General features: G+C 62.3%; 1 protein-coding gene and 1 long non-coding RNA gene across 5 annotated transcripts in view; one reads left to right on the top strand and one right to left on the bottom strand.

Moving 5' to 3' along the window:
• Window positions 1-76: 76 nt before the first annotated feature.
• FOXC1 (forkhead box C1) lies at window positions 77-3628 on the bottom strand. Its single transcript, XM_005665529.4, has one exon. The coding sequence runs from the start codon at window positions 3500-3502 to the stop codon at window positions 1868-1870; it is 1635 nt and encodes a 544-aa protein (XP_005665586.2). The 5' UTR covers window positions 3503-3628; the 3' UTR covers window positions 77-1867.
• Window positions 3629-9346: 5718 nt separating this feature from the next.
• The window catches only part of LOC106504293 (uncharacterized), a 93364-nt gene continuing 88364 nt past the window's right edge, over window positions 9347-14346 (top strand). The window contains exons 1-2 of one of the 4 annotated variants that reach the window (XR_014809435.1): window positions 9347-9470; window positions 9817-10023. This is a non-coding gene — a long non-coding RNA (uncharacterized LOC106504293). Of the gene's footprint in view, window positions 9471-9779; window positions 10024-14346 lie in introns of all 4 variants that reach the window. The other 3 variants (XR_014809436.1, XR_014809432.1, XR_014809437.1) reach the window with 3 other exon arrangements.

The following is a 14346-nucleotide window of genomic DNA, read 5'->3' as shown; positions in this document are numbered from 1 at the left end:
CGCCCTGCGCGCCTCCCCGGCTGCTCGGCCGCGACGCCGAGCCGGGACCCGGCAAATCAGAGGCCACGTAAAGCAGTTTTTGACTGGAAGTCGAGTGTATTTATTTGCAGCAATCCTTTAACAATGATCAAATTTTGACAACAAGCAACAGCAATTACTGCTAAGTGTTGCCTCTAGATCCGAGCGGCAGATAGCAGGGAACCTTATTATCTGGAACACAAACGGAAAGGCCCTGAATGTCTGTAATCAAATCGCCATCTCCCCAAAGTCTGATTGACAGGGCAGATCACCCTAAGATAATGAATTTATTACATTTCCTGGGTTATTTACAAAGGGGGAGGGCCGATCCGCATTGCCCCCTAGGTTTAACTGTAAATTAACACGAAAAATTGGATTGAAAAGAAACCTCCTGGACCACAAGGCTCTGCTCTGTGCCCCTTCCTTCCCATTAAGCGCTTTCCGTCTTTTTCAAAAAATAAATTGTGCTACAAACATATCTTCTAAAATAGCCTCCCAAAGATTAAGTATCCCTTTCCAACCCTCGGTACACTTGATTTTTAAAAAATCAATCCATCTTCAGAAGACATGAAGGATCGCCGATGTGGGTGAGTTATATACATTCATTTAAAAGCTGCTTTATTTTTCCTCTTAAAAAAAGAGGGAAGTTAACAGGGAAAAAAAAAAAAACAAACAAACATGCATCCAGCATTGGCCTCACAGGGGTGTCTAGTACACCTCGCTGTGTTTTGTGCGATGCACAAGCCAAATATTCATCTGTGTGGAGCCGGAGTCACCGTCACCTCTCCACACACAGGTACCACTGTGCTAAGGCCGCCGCGGATTCCTGGGCTTTAAATTTCCAGACCATGTCCTCCCTGACTGAGAAAATGTGCTTGTGTAAATGCCAACTCAGGTCTGTTTTGGGAAATATCTTTTCCCTAGCCACGAAGCAAGCGGACTATACAGGACACGGTGCAGAAAACGCTGCAGGAAAAAAAAATCTGAACAAAAAGACTTTCATGTGAAATTTGACAAGGAATCGTCAGAGGGTTTCTCTACTCTTTCATAGATTTAGCAGGAGAATCAGTAAAATTATAGTGTTTTAATCTCTGAAATTTTTTTCTTATAATAATTAAGGCTGCATTAAAGTATCCAGACATATAGGTCTCATTCAAACGGAAGGGTAATTTATTAATAAACAAACAATGAATATGTTCGACAAAAGGAAAGATAGGATAAGGTGAGTACAGTTGCCCTTTTATAATGAAAAAAAGCACAATTTAAGGTTTCAGGCAATTTAACGTCAGGTTTTGGAAACACTTTCTGGCGTTTGGTCCACGACATCCAACTACAAATTAAAAATAAATTACTATGTTGCAATTTACATTTTAAAACAAGTCCATGAATAAAAAGAAAGCCACGTTCATAAACAGGGACTCCCCCCTCCTTTCGACAGAGGATAAAATAGTATCTTACAGGTGAGAGGCGAAGCAGGAGGCGGCAGGGATGCAGGGAGGAGGAAAGCCTGCTCTCTGGGAAGAAGAAGAAACTTACGTGCTGTCTGGAGTTAACACTGTCCTCTAGCAAAGCCCGACTCTGCTGTCTCTGTATAGAACAGTTTAGGTTTTGTTTATTCAGACAAGGCGACGTGGAGGTGGCTCCCAATCCATCTTTTAGGAAAAGACTTTTCTTCGTGCTGGTGGGTTGGAAGTTGGGAGGGATTCTGTTCTCCGGTGTGGTGAGCTTTTGCTTTTCAAAGTGGGCTTTTTTGGTTTCGGTTTTGCCTCGAGGGTTCTCTGGGCTGCTCCTGCGCCGGGGTCCGGTTCAGTGGGGCTGGGAGGCGGGCTGGGGGGGGGCGGGGGGGGGGTCAGAACTTGCTGCAGTCGTAGACGAAGGCCCCGGACGTGCGGTACAGGGACTGGCCCGAGGGGAAGGTCATCTGACAGCTGCTGTTCCCGTTCACCGGGGAGTTGTTCAGGCCGATCCTCTGCGACTCGAACATCTCCCGCACCGAGTGGAAGTTCTGCTGCTGGCCCGGGTAGCCCGCGGCCGCCGCCGCCGCCGCGCTGGCCAGGTGGCCCAGGTCCCCGCCCGCCTGGTTCAGGTACCACGAGGCCAGGCGGCCTTGGTGGGCCGCAGGGTGGTGGCCGGCCTCCTGGCCGCCGCCGGCGCCGTGGCCCAGGGACGAGGAGCTGCTGCTGGTGGCCGGGGGCAGGGAGTAGTCGGGCAGGGGGTCGTCCACCGAGGAGCCGCCAGAGCCCGCGGGCGCGCCCTGCACGTGGCCGCCGCGCTCCCCGGCCGCGTACAGGCTCATGGCCTGCAGGTTGCAGTGGTAGGTCCCGGCGCCCCCCGCCCCTCCGCCCCCACCCCCGCCCGAGCTGCCCGCGCCCGGGCTCTGGCTGCAGGGGGAGCCGTACAGGGAGCTCTGGCCCGGAGAGTAGGCGCCGAGCGCCAGCGGGGGCGCGAGGCCGGCGCGCGAGGACGCGGCGGCCGGGGCCAGGAGGCCGGCGCCCAACTCGGCGGCCGCGCCCTGCGGCGACCCCCGCAGGGACGTCATGATGTTGTCCACGCTGAAGCCCTGGCTGTGCGGCGGCGCGGGCGCGGGCGGCGGGCCGGGCTCCGCGCCGTCCAGGCTCAGCGGCCGCGCCGCCGGCAGGCCGCCCGGGGGGCTGCCCCCGCTGGACAGGCTGCTGCTGCTGCTGTCGGGGCTTTCGATTTTGGGCACCGCGGCGGCGCCGGCGCTGCCGCTGCCCAGGGCGGCGGCCGGGGACAGGGGCTGGGGCGGCGAGGGGCACGTACCGTTCTCGGTTTTGATGTCCTGGATGCGCACGGGCGGCGGCTGCGCTCCGGACGCGGCGCCGTCGGCCTGCTCCGGCGGCGCGGGCGCGGCCGGACGGCCGGGCGGCGGCGGCGGCGGCGGCGGCTCCTTGAGGTGCAGCCGGTCCTTCTCCTCCTTGTCCTTCACGGCGTCCTTCTTCTTGAAGCGCCGCCGCCGCCGCAGGAAGCTGCCGTTCTCGAACATGTTGTAGGAGTCCGGGTCCAGCGTCCAGTAGCTGCCCTTCCCCGGCTTCTTGTCGTCGCGCGGCACCTTGACGAAGCACTCGTTGAGCGAGAGGTTGTGGCGGATGCTGTTCTGCCAGCCCTGCTTGTTGTCCCGGTAGAAGGGGAAGCGGTCCATGATGAACTGGTAGATGCCGTTCAGGGTGATCTTCTTGTCGGGCGCGTTCTGGATCGCCATGGTGATGAGCGCGATGTAGCTGTAGGGCGGCTTCACCATGTCCTTGGGCTGCGGCTGCGGCGTGTAGGGCCCGTAGGCGCGGGCCATGCCGCCCGGGTACTGCTCGGCGTGCGCCGGGTGCGAGTACACGCTCATTGGGGCCGGCATGGCGCTGTAGCCGCCCCCGGCCGCCGCCGCCGCCGCGCGGTAGTAGCTCTGCTCGCCGCCGAGGTAGGGCACCACTCCCAGGGAGTTGGGGCTGGACACGGAGTAGCGCGCCTGCATGGCCCCGCTCGCCGCCGCCGCCGCCGCCGCCGCCGCCCCCCGCCCTCTCTCGGGCCGGCCGCCCAGTCCGAGTCCGGGCCCGAGGGCTGGTCGCCGGGCCGCCGCCGCCGCCGCCGCCGCCTCCCCTGCGCTGGCCCGGCTCCGGGGCGCCTCCGGCCGCCGAGGAGGATCGAGGCGGCGGAGAGGGCCGGACGCGGACGCGGCCGACGGCCTTGAACGCGCGCAGCAGCTTCCAGGCGGGAACGGGAAAGAAGAGCCCCAACTGGAAAACAAGAAGCCGCTCGGCTCGCCGCACCGCCTGCGCCTTCCAGGAGGCTCTGCCCCAGCCGCCGGCGAAGGCGGCCAGATAACCAGGGCGGGGGGCAGCGCGCCGGCCGCCTGCCCGGGCCCGCGTCACCTTTTTTTCAGTCTCGCGCGCGCCGGCCGCCTAAGGAAGCATTGGAAAAACTTCTGAACTTTTGAGCATCCGTCACCGAGGCGAGGACTTTTTTACGCAGTTACATTTTTTCCGGGCAGCGGAGCCCCGCCCCACCGCGGCGGCCGCAGCCAATGGGAGGCGGGAACGCCTCCGAGGGAGCCGGAGGCCGAGCCGCGCCGGCCCGCGCCCCGCCGCGGAGGACCGCGGGGCTGACCACACGCGCGCCGGCCCGGCTGCCCTGCTCCCGCGCCCGGCCCGCGCCCCAGCCCGCGCCCCTGCCGGCGCCCGGCCCGCGCCTGGCCCCCTCCCGCAGCCGTGCGCTCTCGCGCCCGGCCGCCAGCGGTCCGCGCCAGGCCCTGCCCCCAACTCCGGGCCCTAGGCTGGACGTCCATTGTTCCCCCAGACTTCCCGGGTCCTCCGGGCCCCGCGCAGACCCTTCCTCCGGCCGCCGCTCCCGGATGTCACCGAGTCCCCAGGTCCCGACTCGCGCTGGCCCTCTCCCGCTCCTTGGCGGATCTGGCCGACCCCAGCGCCAGGGTTTCCCGGGCCGCTCCGCCCCTTCTCCTCTCCCCCTCCCCTCCCACCCTTTCCCTCCCTCCCTCCCTCCCTCCCTCCCTCCTGGTCGCCAGCCTCCCCGGCTCCCACAGGTCTCCGGTTTTCCCCCACCTGGAGGTTCTCCAGGGCTGAGCTGGGTTACAAAGGGCAGGGCTTTAAGGGCTCAGTCACAGCCGAGCTCTGTTCGCGGTGGGGGAGGAGTTGGTGCCCCCACCTCGCCGTCCCCGCGACCGCTCCCCCGTGGAAATAAGGGAGGTGGAAACGGGGCCTCGCCAGGAGCTCGGGGCCGGGGTTGGCGGCGAGGGTGCCTGCGGCGCGCGCTGCTGGAGCCTGGAGGCTTCCCAGCGCATCTTCGGGCTTCACCGCGACCGCCCCCTCTTGTCGGGCCCGGCACCTTTCGGCTCAAAGGAGGGGTCCGGCGGCGGGCTCAGTGACAATAGCAGGTGTGATGACAAGAAGCAAATAAATCTGTCCCAGCTCCCTCTCCACGCACGCGTGGCTGCCCGCTCGCAGAGATGATGGGCGTGACCGGGGGGGACGTTCGGAACCGCACCTGCAGGGCGGCTGGAGGTTCTGCGGGATGAGCACAGAGGCGAATCTTTGTGCCGGCGCCTGCGACTTGCAGTTTCCGGGCGACTGGGCCGGAATGGAGAGAAGAGGAATGAGCGGGAGAGAGACCCCAGGCCGCGCAGGAGGTGGCCTCCTCCCGCGGGCAGCGGCCTCTGCACCTGGGAAGCTCCGAAACAGCCCTTCCCGGCCCTTTACTGGAAGTTGGAGGAACGGGCGCGTCTAGGGGGTGCGGAGGCGAGCAGCGTGTCGCATCTCACACCTCCATCCCCCAATTCCTGACAATCTTTAACTGTGAGGACGTGTTGGGAACCCTTTTGGCTTCGCGGCTGGAATCCGGCTTCCTCACTCCGCATAATTGGAGCTGCAGCTGCGGTTTAGGTGTCAGGGCGCAGGCCGGCGAAGTTTTTAGATGTAAGGCGGAGGGGCCCCTTCCATGGAGAGAAGCGAGGGCCCCTTCTTGCTCCTTCTGAACTAGCCTGGTGCCCGGAAGTCTGGCTCCCGGCCTCCCCGGCCTGCCGAGCTCCCCGGCAGCTCCCGACTCCATTCCTGGGCGTCTGCAAGGCCGCCTCCACGGCTGGAGGAAACCCTGGATTCGCCGGCCGGAGACTCAGTGCTTCTGAACACTTGTGCGGGAAAGGAAGGGGGAAGCCCCACCACAGGAAAGGCCAATTCGTGTCGAGCGCCTGCTCCACTCCGGATGTAAGTGGTGCCTTGGCCGAGGCTTTACAGGCGCCCGGGTTCAGCCTGGAGGCCAAGGAAGCCTCTGGTTGCCACGAAGACCTAGGCATTTGGTGGCTCTGGCCTCTAAGCCGAGTTTCCACTGTACACAGGGCGTGGGCCCCCTCGGCCGCTTTCCCGGCGTGGTTGTGCGGGGGACCGTGGTGCTGCCCAGCTGCCCCCAGTCCCCAGCGGCCTTGCCTGCCACCCCCCACCCCGCCCCTCGGCCGGAGAGGTGGAAACAGCTCATTACGCACACTGCAGATCCGACAGTGGGGCTGTGCTGGGCCCCAGCTTCTTCGGAGTATAAAAGTTGCGGCTGTGAAATTAGTATCTGGCGGGAAAAAAGGAGGGTGCCGTTGAGGAAGCATCGGCTTTCTCCTGGTGGAGCTCTGGATATTTGCCAGGAAAAGATATTTGCATTTGTGTTTTATAAGCTTCCTCGGAAGCAAACCTCTACTAAACGGCTCGATTGTATTTCAAGTGCTTGACTTATTATTGTTGGTGGTGGTGTTACCTTAACAGCGAGGCTCAGAAATGAAGACTTTGGGGAAAGAGTTTAAGTTTTTCTGTTCATGTTAGAGTTTCTGATGCCCCTTTTGCGGCTCCATGGGCAGTTCAATCACTGCCTCCCCCACAGCCCTTGACTAGCCGAAATGCTCCCCCGCAGGAAGCCTTCTGCTTTTCTGACACCTCGCGCTGAGGCCTGAGGGTCCCGCGGGCGACAGCCGTAATGGATGTTTGGTGGCCCTGTCGCTGGCCCTCCCCACCGCATCCCCTCTCTGACCCACCAGCCAGGGTCACAGTTCCTGGGGCCCACGAGGGGTCTTAGATCTGGGGAGGGGGGGTAACGTCACAGCACACCCCAAACAGGCCTCCCGGGCCCTAGGCTGGAAAACCACCAGGAAAGAGAGGAAATGCCAGATTCGGACGTGGCGACACCGCAGGAAGAGGGGGAGGGGTGGTGTCCTAACGCAGGTCACCAGGAGCCAAAGGAGCTCCTTTTTTTTCCAAGTCAAAAAAAAGGGAATAGGGGTCGGGGCTGGAACCCCTGAGTCCAGAAAAGGACCCCGAGGGGCATGAGCCTGGCCCAAGGTGCAGGTATTGTCTGTGGTCAGAGACACCTCAGGAACTTTCCAGCGGCCCCCAGCCATGGGAGGTGATCTTCTGGAATGGGGCGGGGGGGCGGGGGGAGAGCTGGTACTGGCTGGGGGCCGCTCTGTCCAGGAGCTTCAGGAGCCAGGAAAGACGGGCTTTCAGAGGGTGCAGCGAGCAAGCACTGGGGCTCTGCAAACTGGGGGGGCTGCATGCCTGCAGCCTTGCCACTGCCTCTGTGGGGGCTGGAGGCATGTGTCCGACTGCACGACCTGAAAACTCCCCGCTAGACTGACGTCACAAGCAATTGTAGCCCAGTCCCTCTCGGGGTGTCTTTGGGCGATTTAGCTGTTTGGGGACGTTCTCCATATGGCCTCGTTTATGAAGGGCAGGAGGCCAGGGGTGGGGGGGGTACGCGGGTGTCAGTGACCCTTATTCGTTATCAAACCATGTGCCCGGCAGGGAGCACTGGTCATCCTCGGAGAGGGCAGGCACCCACCGGCAATGTGCCAAGACTCCCCACAGTTCAACTTCTTCGTTGGGGGGGGGGTCTGAGTTCAGATTCTGTGAACTCGGTCTTCGAAATTCAGCCCCCTCCATAGAAAACCAACTCCTGTGATAAATGAAAAGACCGTTTGTTTTTCGATTGTTTGAAAAACCAAGTGACCGCCGTGCAGGAACGAATTGTAGCACTGCTCGCCTAAGGGCTCCACAGGAAGTTTCTAGGATGGGGTAACTTAATGCCCCGAGTCCCCAAGACAGGCCGGCCCGCTCATTACTCCAACCGAGGGCGTGTGCCAGCACCTGCTGCCTTCTGCAGGAAAGCCTGGTCTCCCAGAGCCTTTCTGGGGCCCAGAACGAGCTGAATACCAAGAAAGGGCCACGCGACGACGTGCGGGAAGCGTTAATCTCAGTGCCTGGCTCCGCGCTGGCTACGCGTTGGGGGCTTCTTTGTCCAGGGAGAGGGAGAGGGAGCTGAGAACTGTGTCCTTTCGTTAACCACCAGGGACCAAAACAGCACTTGTGCGGGGGCGGGGGGGGGGGGGAATGAGCCGGAACGACTGGCCGGCGGGCCTCGGTTCCTCCGCACCCAAGTCCTCATTCGACTGGGGGCGCAGCCGCCAGCCCAGGCCTGGAAGAGGGGAGGCCCGACCTTTCCAGCTTCGCGGCTGGGGGTCATCCTAGACTCGCGCCCCCGAGGCTGCAGCGCGGTGTGGGCATCACCGGACGCGGCGCGAGGGCTCCTCCCGCACCCGTGGTGGGCTACCGGCGTCGCAGGAAGCGCCTTGGTGAGTGGGCACTCCGCAGACCAGCCGGCCCCACGGGCCGGGAGGGTCGGCCGCACCTTGCGGCAGTCGGGCCTAGCCCTACGGGCGGCGGGCTTCCCTGATTGCCAGCCTGGCAGGGAGCCCCATGCACGGGGCGGCGTCCCCTCCTGCCCGAGGGCAGCCTGCAGAGTCGGAGCCCCAACGCTCTGGCCCCTCCGCGCGCCGGCGCTGCGGGCCCTGGGATGCGCCCCTGATGCCACCCACCCGGCCACCCACCCGGCCAGGAGCGCAAAGGGCGCCGCCACCCCGCTTTCAGGCCTCGGGGCGGCCGCGGAGCCCTCGGTCCGGGCTGCTGCCCGCGCCTTCGGGGCAAGGACCCGGTGGGCACCTGGCTCCGTGTGGCCGACCCCCCGCCCCCCGCGTGCGTCTGCACCCGGAAGCGCGGCCGGGTGGCCCCTCTGCACCCCCTCCCCAGGCTTCCCGCTAGCCCCCGCGAGCTCCTGACTGGGAAGTGGGGGAGGACACCGGGGTCGCTCCCGAGCGCAGGTCCCCGACCAACCCGCCTGCCGCGCAGGGCTCAGGCTCTGGCTCCTGCGGCAGCTCCGGTTCCGGCCCTGCGCGCGCCCCGAGCGCCCCCTGCCGTCGGCAGCCTCCACTGGGCGCCCTACGCCCCACCGCCCGCCGGGAGCGCCCTGGGAGGAAGGGGACCCCGGAAGGGGACCCCGAAGGCCACGCCGCGGGAGGCCCCCGCCTGGCTTCGGGCTTTCGCAACCTACCCAGGGCCCTGGCGGGAAGAGTCGGTGGGGAGGCCCCTTGGAGGGACTGGTCCGGTCTCCCAGGCACAGGCCCGGGCGCTTTTGTTCCTGGGACCCCAGGTGACCTGGCACGAGGCTTGCAGCCACCGTTCCATTCCTTCCTAGCGGCCCCTTTAATTGATGTGCACGTTTCAGAAGAAGCAGGGCCGCCTCACCAAGTGAATTACATCCTGGGAGATGCCAAGAATGTATTCCCTGGCAGCCAGGTTTGCCAATAGAAGTCGCAAAAGAAGACCACTGGTTTCCGGGAAAAAGGACTCTGTTTTTCAACCGCTCCTTAGTCTTAACTATGAAAAACTGAACCTCCAAAGAGCTGGTCTGGAAAACGGCGAGAGGGGCGCGCGGTACCCCCCGCCCCCAGACCCTCACAGCGCGCATGCGCAGCCTCTCCGGCCCCTCCCGACGCAGACACGCGCGGGCAGGACGCTGGCGCGGGAGGGGAACGCGTTCGGGTTCGAGCTCTTTAGTTTGGAAGCAACGACGTATGAAAAGATAGGCTGTGGCGAACAGAGGGACGTTCCCGCAGAGTCGTAAGTAGAAATAAATGTATGAACGGAAAAGAGACACATGCTCTATTTTCTAAGGCCGGTCGTTGACTCCGTTAAACTCTCTATTAGGACCGCCGACAAACCCTGAACCTTCCCCTGCCAGGTCCCCTTTGCTTGGGGTCACAGACCCCGGCTGGACCGAGCAGGGCTCCTCCAGTCCCCACGCTTGCCTCCTCCTCCGGCAGGCCTCCCGTGGACCACGCGGAACGTGGGCCTGTTTGGAAGGAGGGCCCTGAGGGACGGTCACCCTGCCCAGGGCTGAGAGTCATCTTGCCACTTAGTCCTGGCCAGCCCCTGACGTGGGGGCTGCTTTCTGCCTCTCACACAGGAGGAAGCTGCGCCTAGAGAGAGCACCTTGCCGAGATCACACACGCGTCCCTTGCAGCGTCCCACTGAGATGCCCTTTGGGGTGCGGTGCTCCCGAGCCAGAAGACGTGAAACGACTGAATGCCACGGGCGGTTAGTCTCGTCTCGATGGTTTCGGATGTTAAAGTGCATTTCAGATGGATGATCCGTGGACTAAGCCACTTAACAAGTAGGTGGAGGTCTCGTTGCTCCGTGTTATTCCAGCAGCTGGTGCCTCACCCCGGGCTGGACATCCCTGGGACGGTCATTACCGACGACCGCGGGGAGAACGGCCATCCGCCTCAATGTCAAGGCCGTGTGCAGGGCTGGCATGTCCACGCCCCGTCCTGGGCACCGATGGAGGCCTGTCCGTGCATTTGCTCTGGCCCCGAGCACCGTCTCACTGCTCTCCTGCCCTCCCTTTGGCTGTCCCCAGGGAGGTTCTAGAACGGCGCAAATGGAGGCCAAGATGCCTGCCCTGCCCCTCCCTCCGTGACCTGCCCTTGGGCCTTGCAGGCTAGGACAGCTTAGGGGCTGCTGGGACCCATAGCACTTCCACCTCAGGCCTCCCAGGCTCAGGAGAAGGGGCTGGGGAGGGACAGAGCATCGGGGTTTCAGGCCTGGCTGCCTCAGGGACCTGGGAGGGCACTGGCTGGCTGTCGTGTCCCAGAGAGGGACACCGAGGCTCAGACCACCTGCTTCTGAGGTGGCTGAGCCCGCGCTCCCGCCCAGGAGTCGCAGTGCCTCGCTGTCTCCTTGGCTGCTCGGCCTCAGGCCCGCCTCGGAGCTGGTGTCCACCGTGGCCTTTGGCGAAGCAGGTGGAGTGGGCGCGGGGGGAGGAGAGCTGGGAGGGGGGCGATGAATGGAGGGGCGGGAAGGAGGCCCTCCTCTGCCCGGCTCCGACTCGGCCTGGGCCTGGAGACTGACTGACCCAAGGCCTCGAGGGAGGGAGATGGAGCTGGAGGCCCCGACCTCAGCTGGGCCTGGGGGCGGGGGCGGGGGGGGCGGGGCACGGCCTGCGGGGGCCTCTCCCAGCAGGGGCCCTGGTGGGCCAGGGAACAGGGCAGCGAGCTGGTGCCCAGGACTTCCTGTGTCTCCGGGAAGGGTCAGGAGGCTCGGGCCCTGGGGGTGCGGCCCCTTGGCTGGGGGCCACAGCAGGCCGTGGGTGCCGTGGGCCAGACTCCCTGGGGACCCCAGCCCCGCCGGTGGCGGTGGCGACCGTCTGGGCCCGTCCAGCGTCTCTTCAAGACCAGCCAGCGTGGGCGTCTGGCCGCCCTGTCTGCCCCTGCTGTGTGGAGGAAGGTCCTTTTAAAGGCTGGGCCGCCGCGTCCGCACAGGCTCCCACATAACCCGCACCAGGGCCTGTGTTTAGTCTGTCTCGCTGACGCCCTTCCTGAACAGATGGGAGAGGAAGCGCGCCCGCAGCCACGCTGCCCCGCTGGCCCCGGCCGCCCATCACTTTCTCACCTGCCGCCCGCCGGCCGGCGGGTCCACCGCCCGCAGCAGCAGTCAGGCCCGGAGGGGCCGCACCGCCGCCTGCCCGGGCCTCTCCCGCTCCCGTAGCACAAAGGATTACATTATCAGGTACTCGGATGATGAAACAGGCCCAGATTAGATAAGGTTAAGTTACGCTTTATAAGGTGCCAGGATGGGCCCGGGACACGTCCTGCTTTTATTTGAGTGTGCTCGCCATCGTCGTTGGTTTTTCTGCTTAGGTCTTCTCTAGAGCAGACGACACACACACACCCACACCCACCCACCCCGTGCTGGGTTGGGGAGAGGCCCTCTCACGGCCCAGAGAGGGGACGTTGGTTACTTGCCAGGGAAGAGTCAGTTGCGAAGAGTCGCTGGCCCCTGGGAGCCGAGCCAGTTACACAGGCTGAGCCGCGTTGCCCGGTGTGGGAATTCTCGGCAGTGCCTGGTGCCGACGCAAGAAACACCCCACAGTCGTTTCCATTGTTTGCCTGTGTGAGTACTTGCTCTCAAAGGTGATTTGTTTGGTGTATTTGTTTTAGGAAGGACCCATCCAAAGGCAGGCCGACTTGTCACTGGGAAAACGCTTTGGCAGAAGCTGCCAGGGCTTTTACATAAGAGGGAAGCAGACGGGCCCCACCCGCCTCCCTTCCAGGCCAGCAGAGCCACACTGTTGTCCAGCGTCGTTCACGGGGGCCACCGTCCACGGGAAGAGGCTCGTTTTCTAGCACACGTCACTGTCGTCGTCGGCGTCACCTGTTTTTTCTGGAATGGGCGCCCACCTGGACGGCGGAGCTTTGTTCTCGAGGCCTCTTTGGGTGTCCGTGGAGAGGGGGCCGGGGGTGGCCGCCCCATTTCCTTTTGCTTTAACGTGACTTTTGAAAAATCTCTCGCGTTTCTCCTTCGCTTGGCACGATTTGAACCTTCCTCGATTGTGCATTAGATGAAGTACGACAAGCAAGGTTTTCTCTCTCTTCTCCTTTCGCTGTGGGTACATCGGCTCTCCTGACGACACTGCTGTGGCTTCGCCGATGTCAGGGAGATTCGGTTATCGCATGGTGTTGACAGCCTGTCGTAAATCTCATAAGGGGACCATTGTGCCCTATTTTCCAATGGTGCCAAACATTTTCCTCTTAGGTGTTTCGAACCCAGAAAGCATCCCCAAGCCATCCGGGTGATGTTAAATACAGGCCAAGTGCCAGATGCGAAGCTCTTGGTAACGTCCCTTTAGAAACAGGTTTCTCTGCTGTGCCTGGATCTGCTTGTCCAGCAGTGGCACGGCTATTCAATTAAACCACGTGAGGCAGAAAAAGAAGATGATGGATGTACAACTTGTTCTTTCTCTTAGGAAGAGTTTGAATTTTGAAGAGTTCACTCACGCATGTGTCTCGATGGATTGAATTCCTCAGAAGACGTTCCCATTTCTGGCCACTTAATATTCTATTTAGGCAGTTCCCGCTGTGGCACAGTGGGTTAAGAACCTGACCCTAGGGGCTCAGGCCGATGGGGAAGTGTGGGTTCAGTTCCCAGCCCAGTGCAGTCTGTTAAAGGATCATCTGGCATTGCCACAGCTGTGGCGTAGGTGGCGGTGGCAGCTGGGATTCCGTCCCTGGCCCAGGAACTTCCATAAGCCGAGGGCGTGCCCATAAAAAATATCATGTTTAAAAAAATTTTTTTTTTTTTGTCTTTTTGTTGTTGTTGCTATCTCTTGGGCCGCTCCCGCGGCATATGGAGGTTCCCAGGCTAGGGGTTGAATCGGAGCTGTAGCCACCGGCCTACGCCAGAGCCACAGCAACGCGGGATCCGAGCCGCGTCTGCAACCTACACCACAGCTCACGGCAACGCCAGATCGTCGTTAACCCACTGAGCAAGGGCAGGGACCGAACCTGCGACCTCATGGTTCCTAGTCGGATTCGTTAACCACTGCGCCAGGACGGGAACTCCATGTTTAAAATTTGAGATTCATTGGAGGTGGGGTGTGGCAGGAGAGAATGGAGGTGAGGTCGAGAAAGAGAGTCGGAGGCCCCGAGTTTTGAGCAATGGGTGATGGCGCCTCTGTCGGGAGCAGGAGGGCTGCGGTTCGGAGGGAGCCGGCTGTGCTGGAGATGCGGGGGGGGGGGGGGGGGAGGGCTGGAATATTTTCTTTTGCGGGAGGGGTAGGGCATTTTTGTCCAAGCATGCCCCCTCCTGTTCCCTCTTTAAAAGATACGTGAACACTAACAATTCAGTGCAAATCACTTCCATAGCATCCATTTTTCTCCAGCAAGGGGACTGTGGCTGGGGTGGGGGGGGCGGGGGTGATGGGAGGTCCGGATGGAGGGGGAGGCCTCCGGGAGCCGAATGTTGGGGAGCCGAGTGCAGTGAAGAACCAGCCTCTTTCTGGAGCAGAAGAGAATCCCCGGGGCAGGGGGCTCCCCACACAGCCGCCCGACCAGACGCGGGCTGGGAGTCGGTGTTCACGCCTGACAGAGGCAGTTGGCACCGACCCTGGGAAGCTTCTGGAGGCTTCCTGCCCTGTGAAAGGCGGGCCATCTGCTGAGGGCAGGTGTCTGCGGCCTGCCTGGCGGACGGGGGTCCACTGGGTGGGGCAGGGGCTGGGGAGGGTCGCCCCAGCGCACTCTGCTGGCTGCGCCCTCGCCCTCTCCCGCGTCGGACGTGGGCCTGCTCCGTGAATAGTTTCCATCTCAGTGTGGAATCGTGTGTCCGCCTGGTCCAATTTCTGCCCACATTGGGCACACACCATGAAAGGCCATTTTTCTTTTTGAAGTGGATCCAGAACAATATACACGATGCAGTGCAGGCAGGATGCCTGTGGGAAAAAGTAACGTCTCCCAGTTGCTTCAATGGAACAAAGCGGCGGCGAGCAGCGTCTGCAGGAGGGCTGAGCCTTCCCGGCCTGAAGTGCAGGCCTCGCCGTGGAGTGGACCCAAGGGACCCGCTGGCCTGGCGGCCTCTCGCTGCAGGGCCCAGCAGCTCCAGCCGGGCGATGGCCGGTGCCCGTGCTGACCTGTGCCTCAGTGTACTCTGTTTTCAAAGGCGA

This window comes from Sus scrofa, chromosome 7 (assembly GCF_054392235.1).
Source record: "Sus scrofa isolate SSC_HxYL_T2T_F1_AM1 chromosome 7, Sscrofa_HxYL_maternal_Yorkshire_Landrace_v2.0, whole genome shotgun sequence".
Classification (NCBI taxonomy): Eukaryota; Metazoa; Chordata; class Mammalia; order Artiodactyla; family Suidae; genus Sus; species Sus scrofa.
Note: the sequence above shows the minus strand (reverse complement) of the source record. Positions and strands in the feature narration are given on the sequence as shown.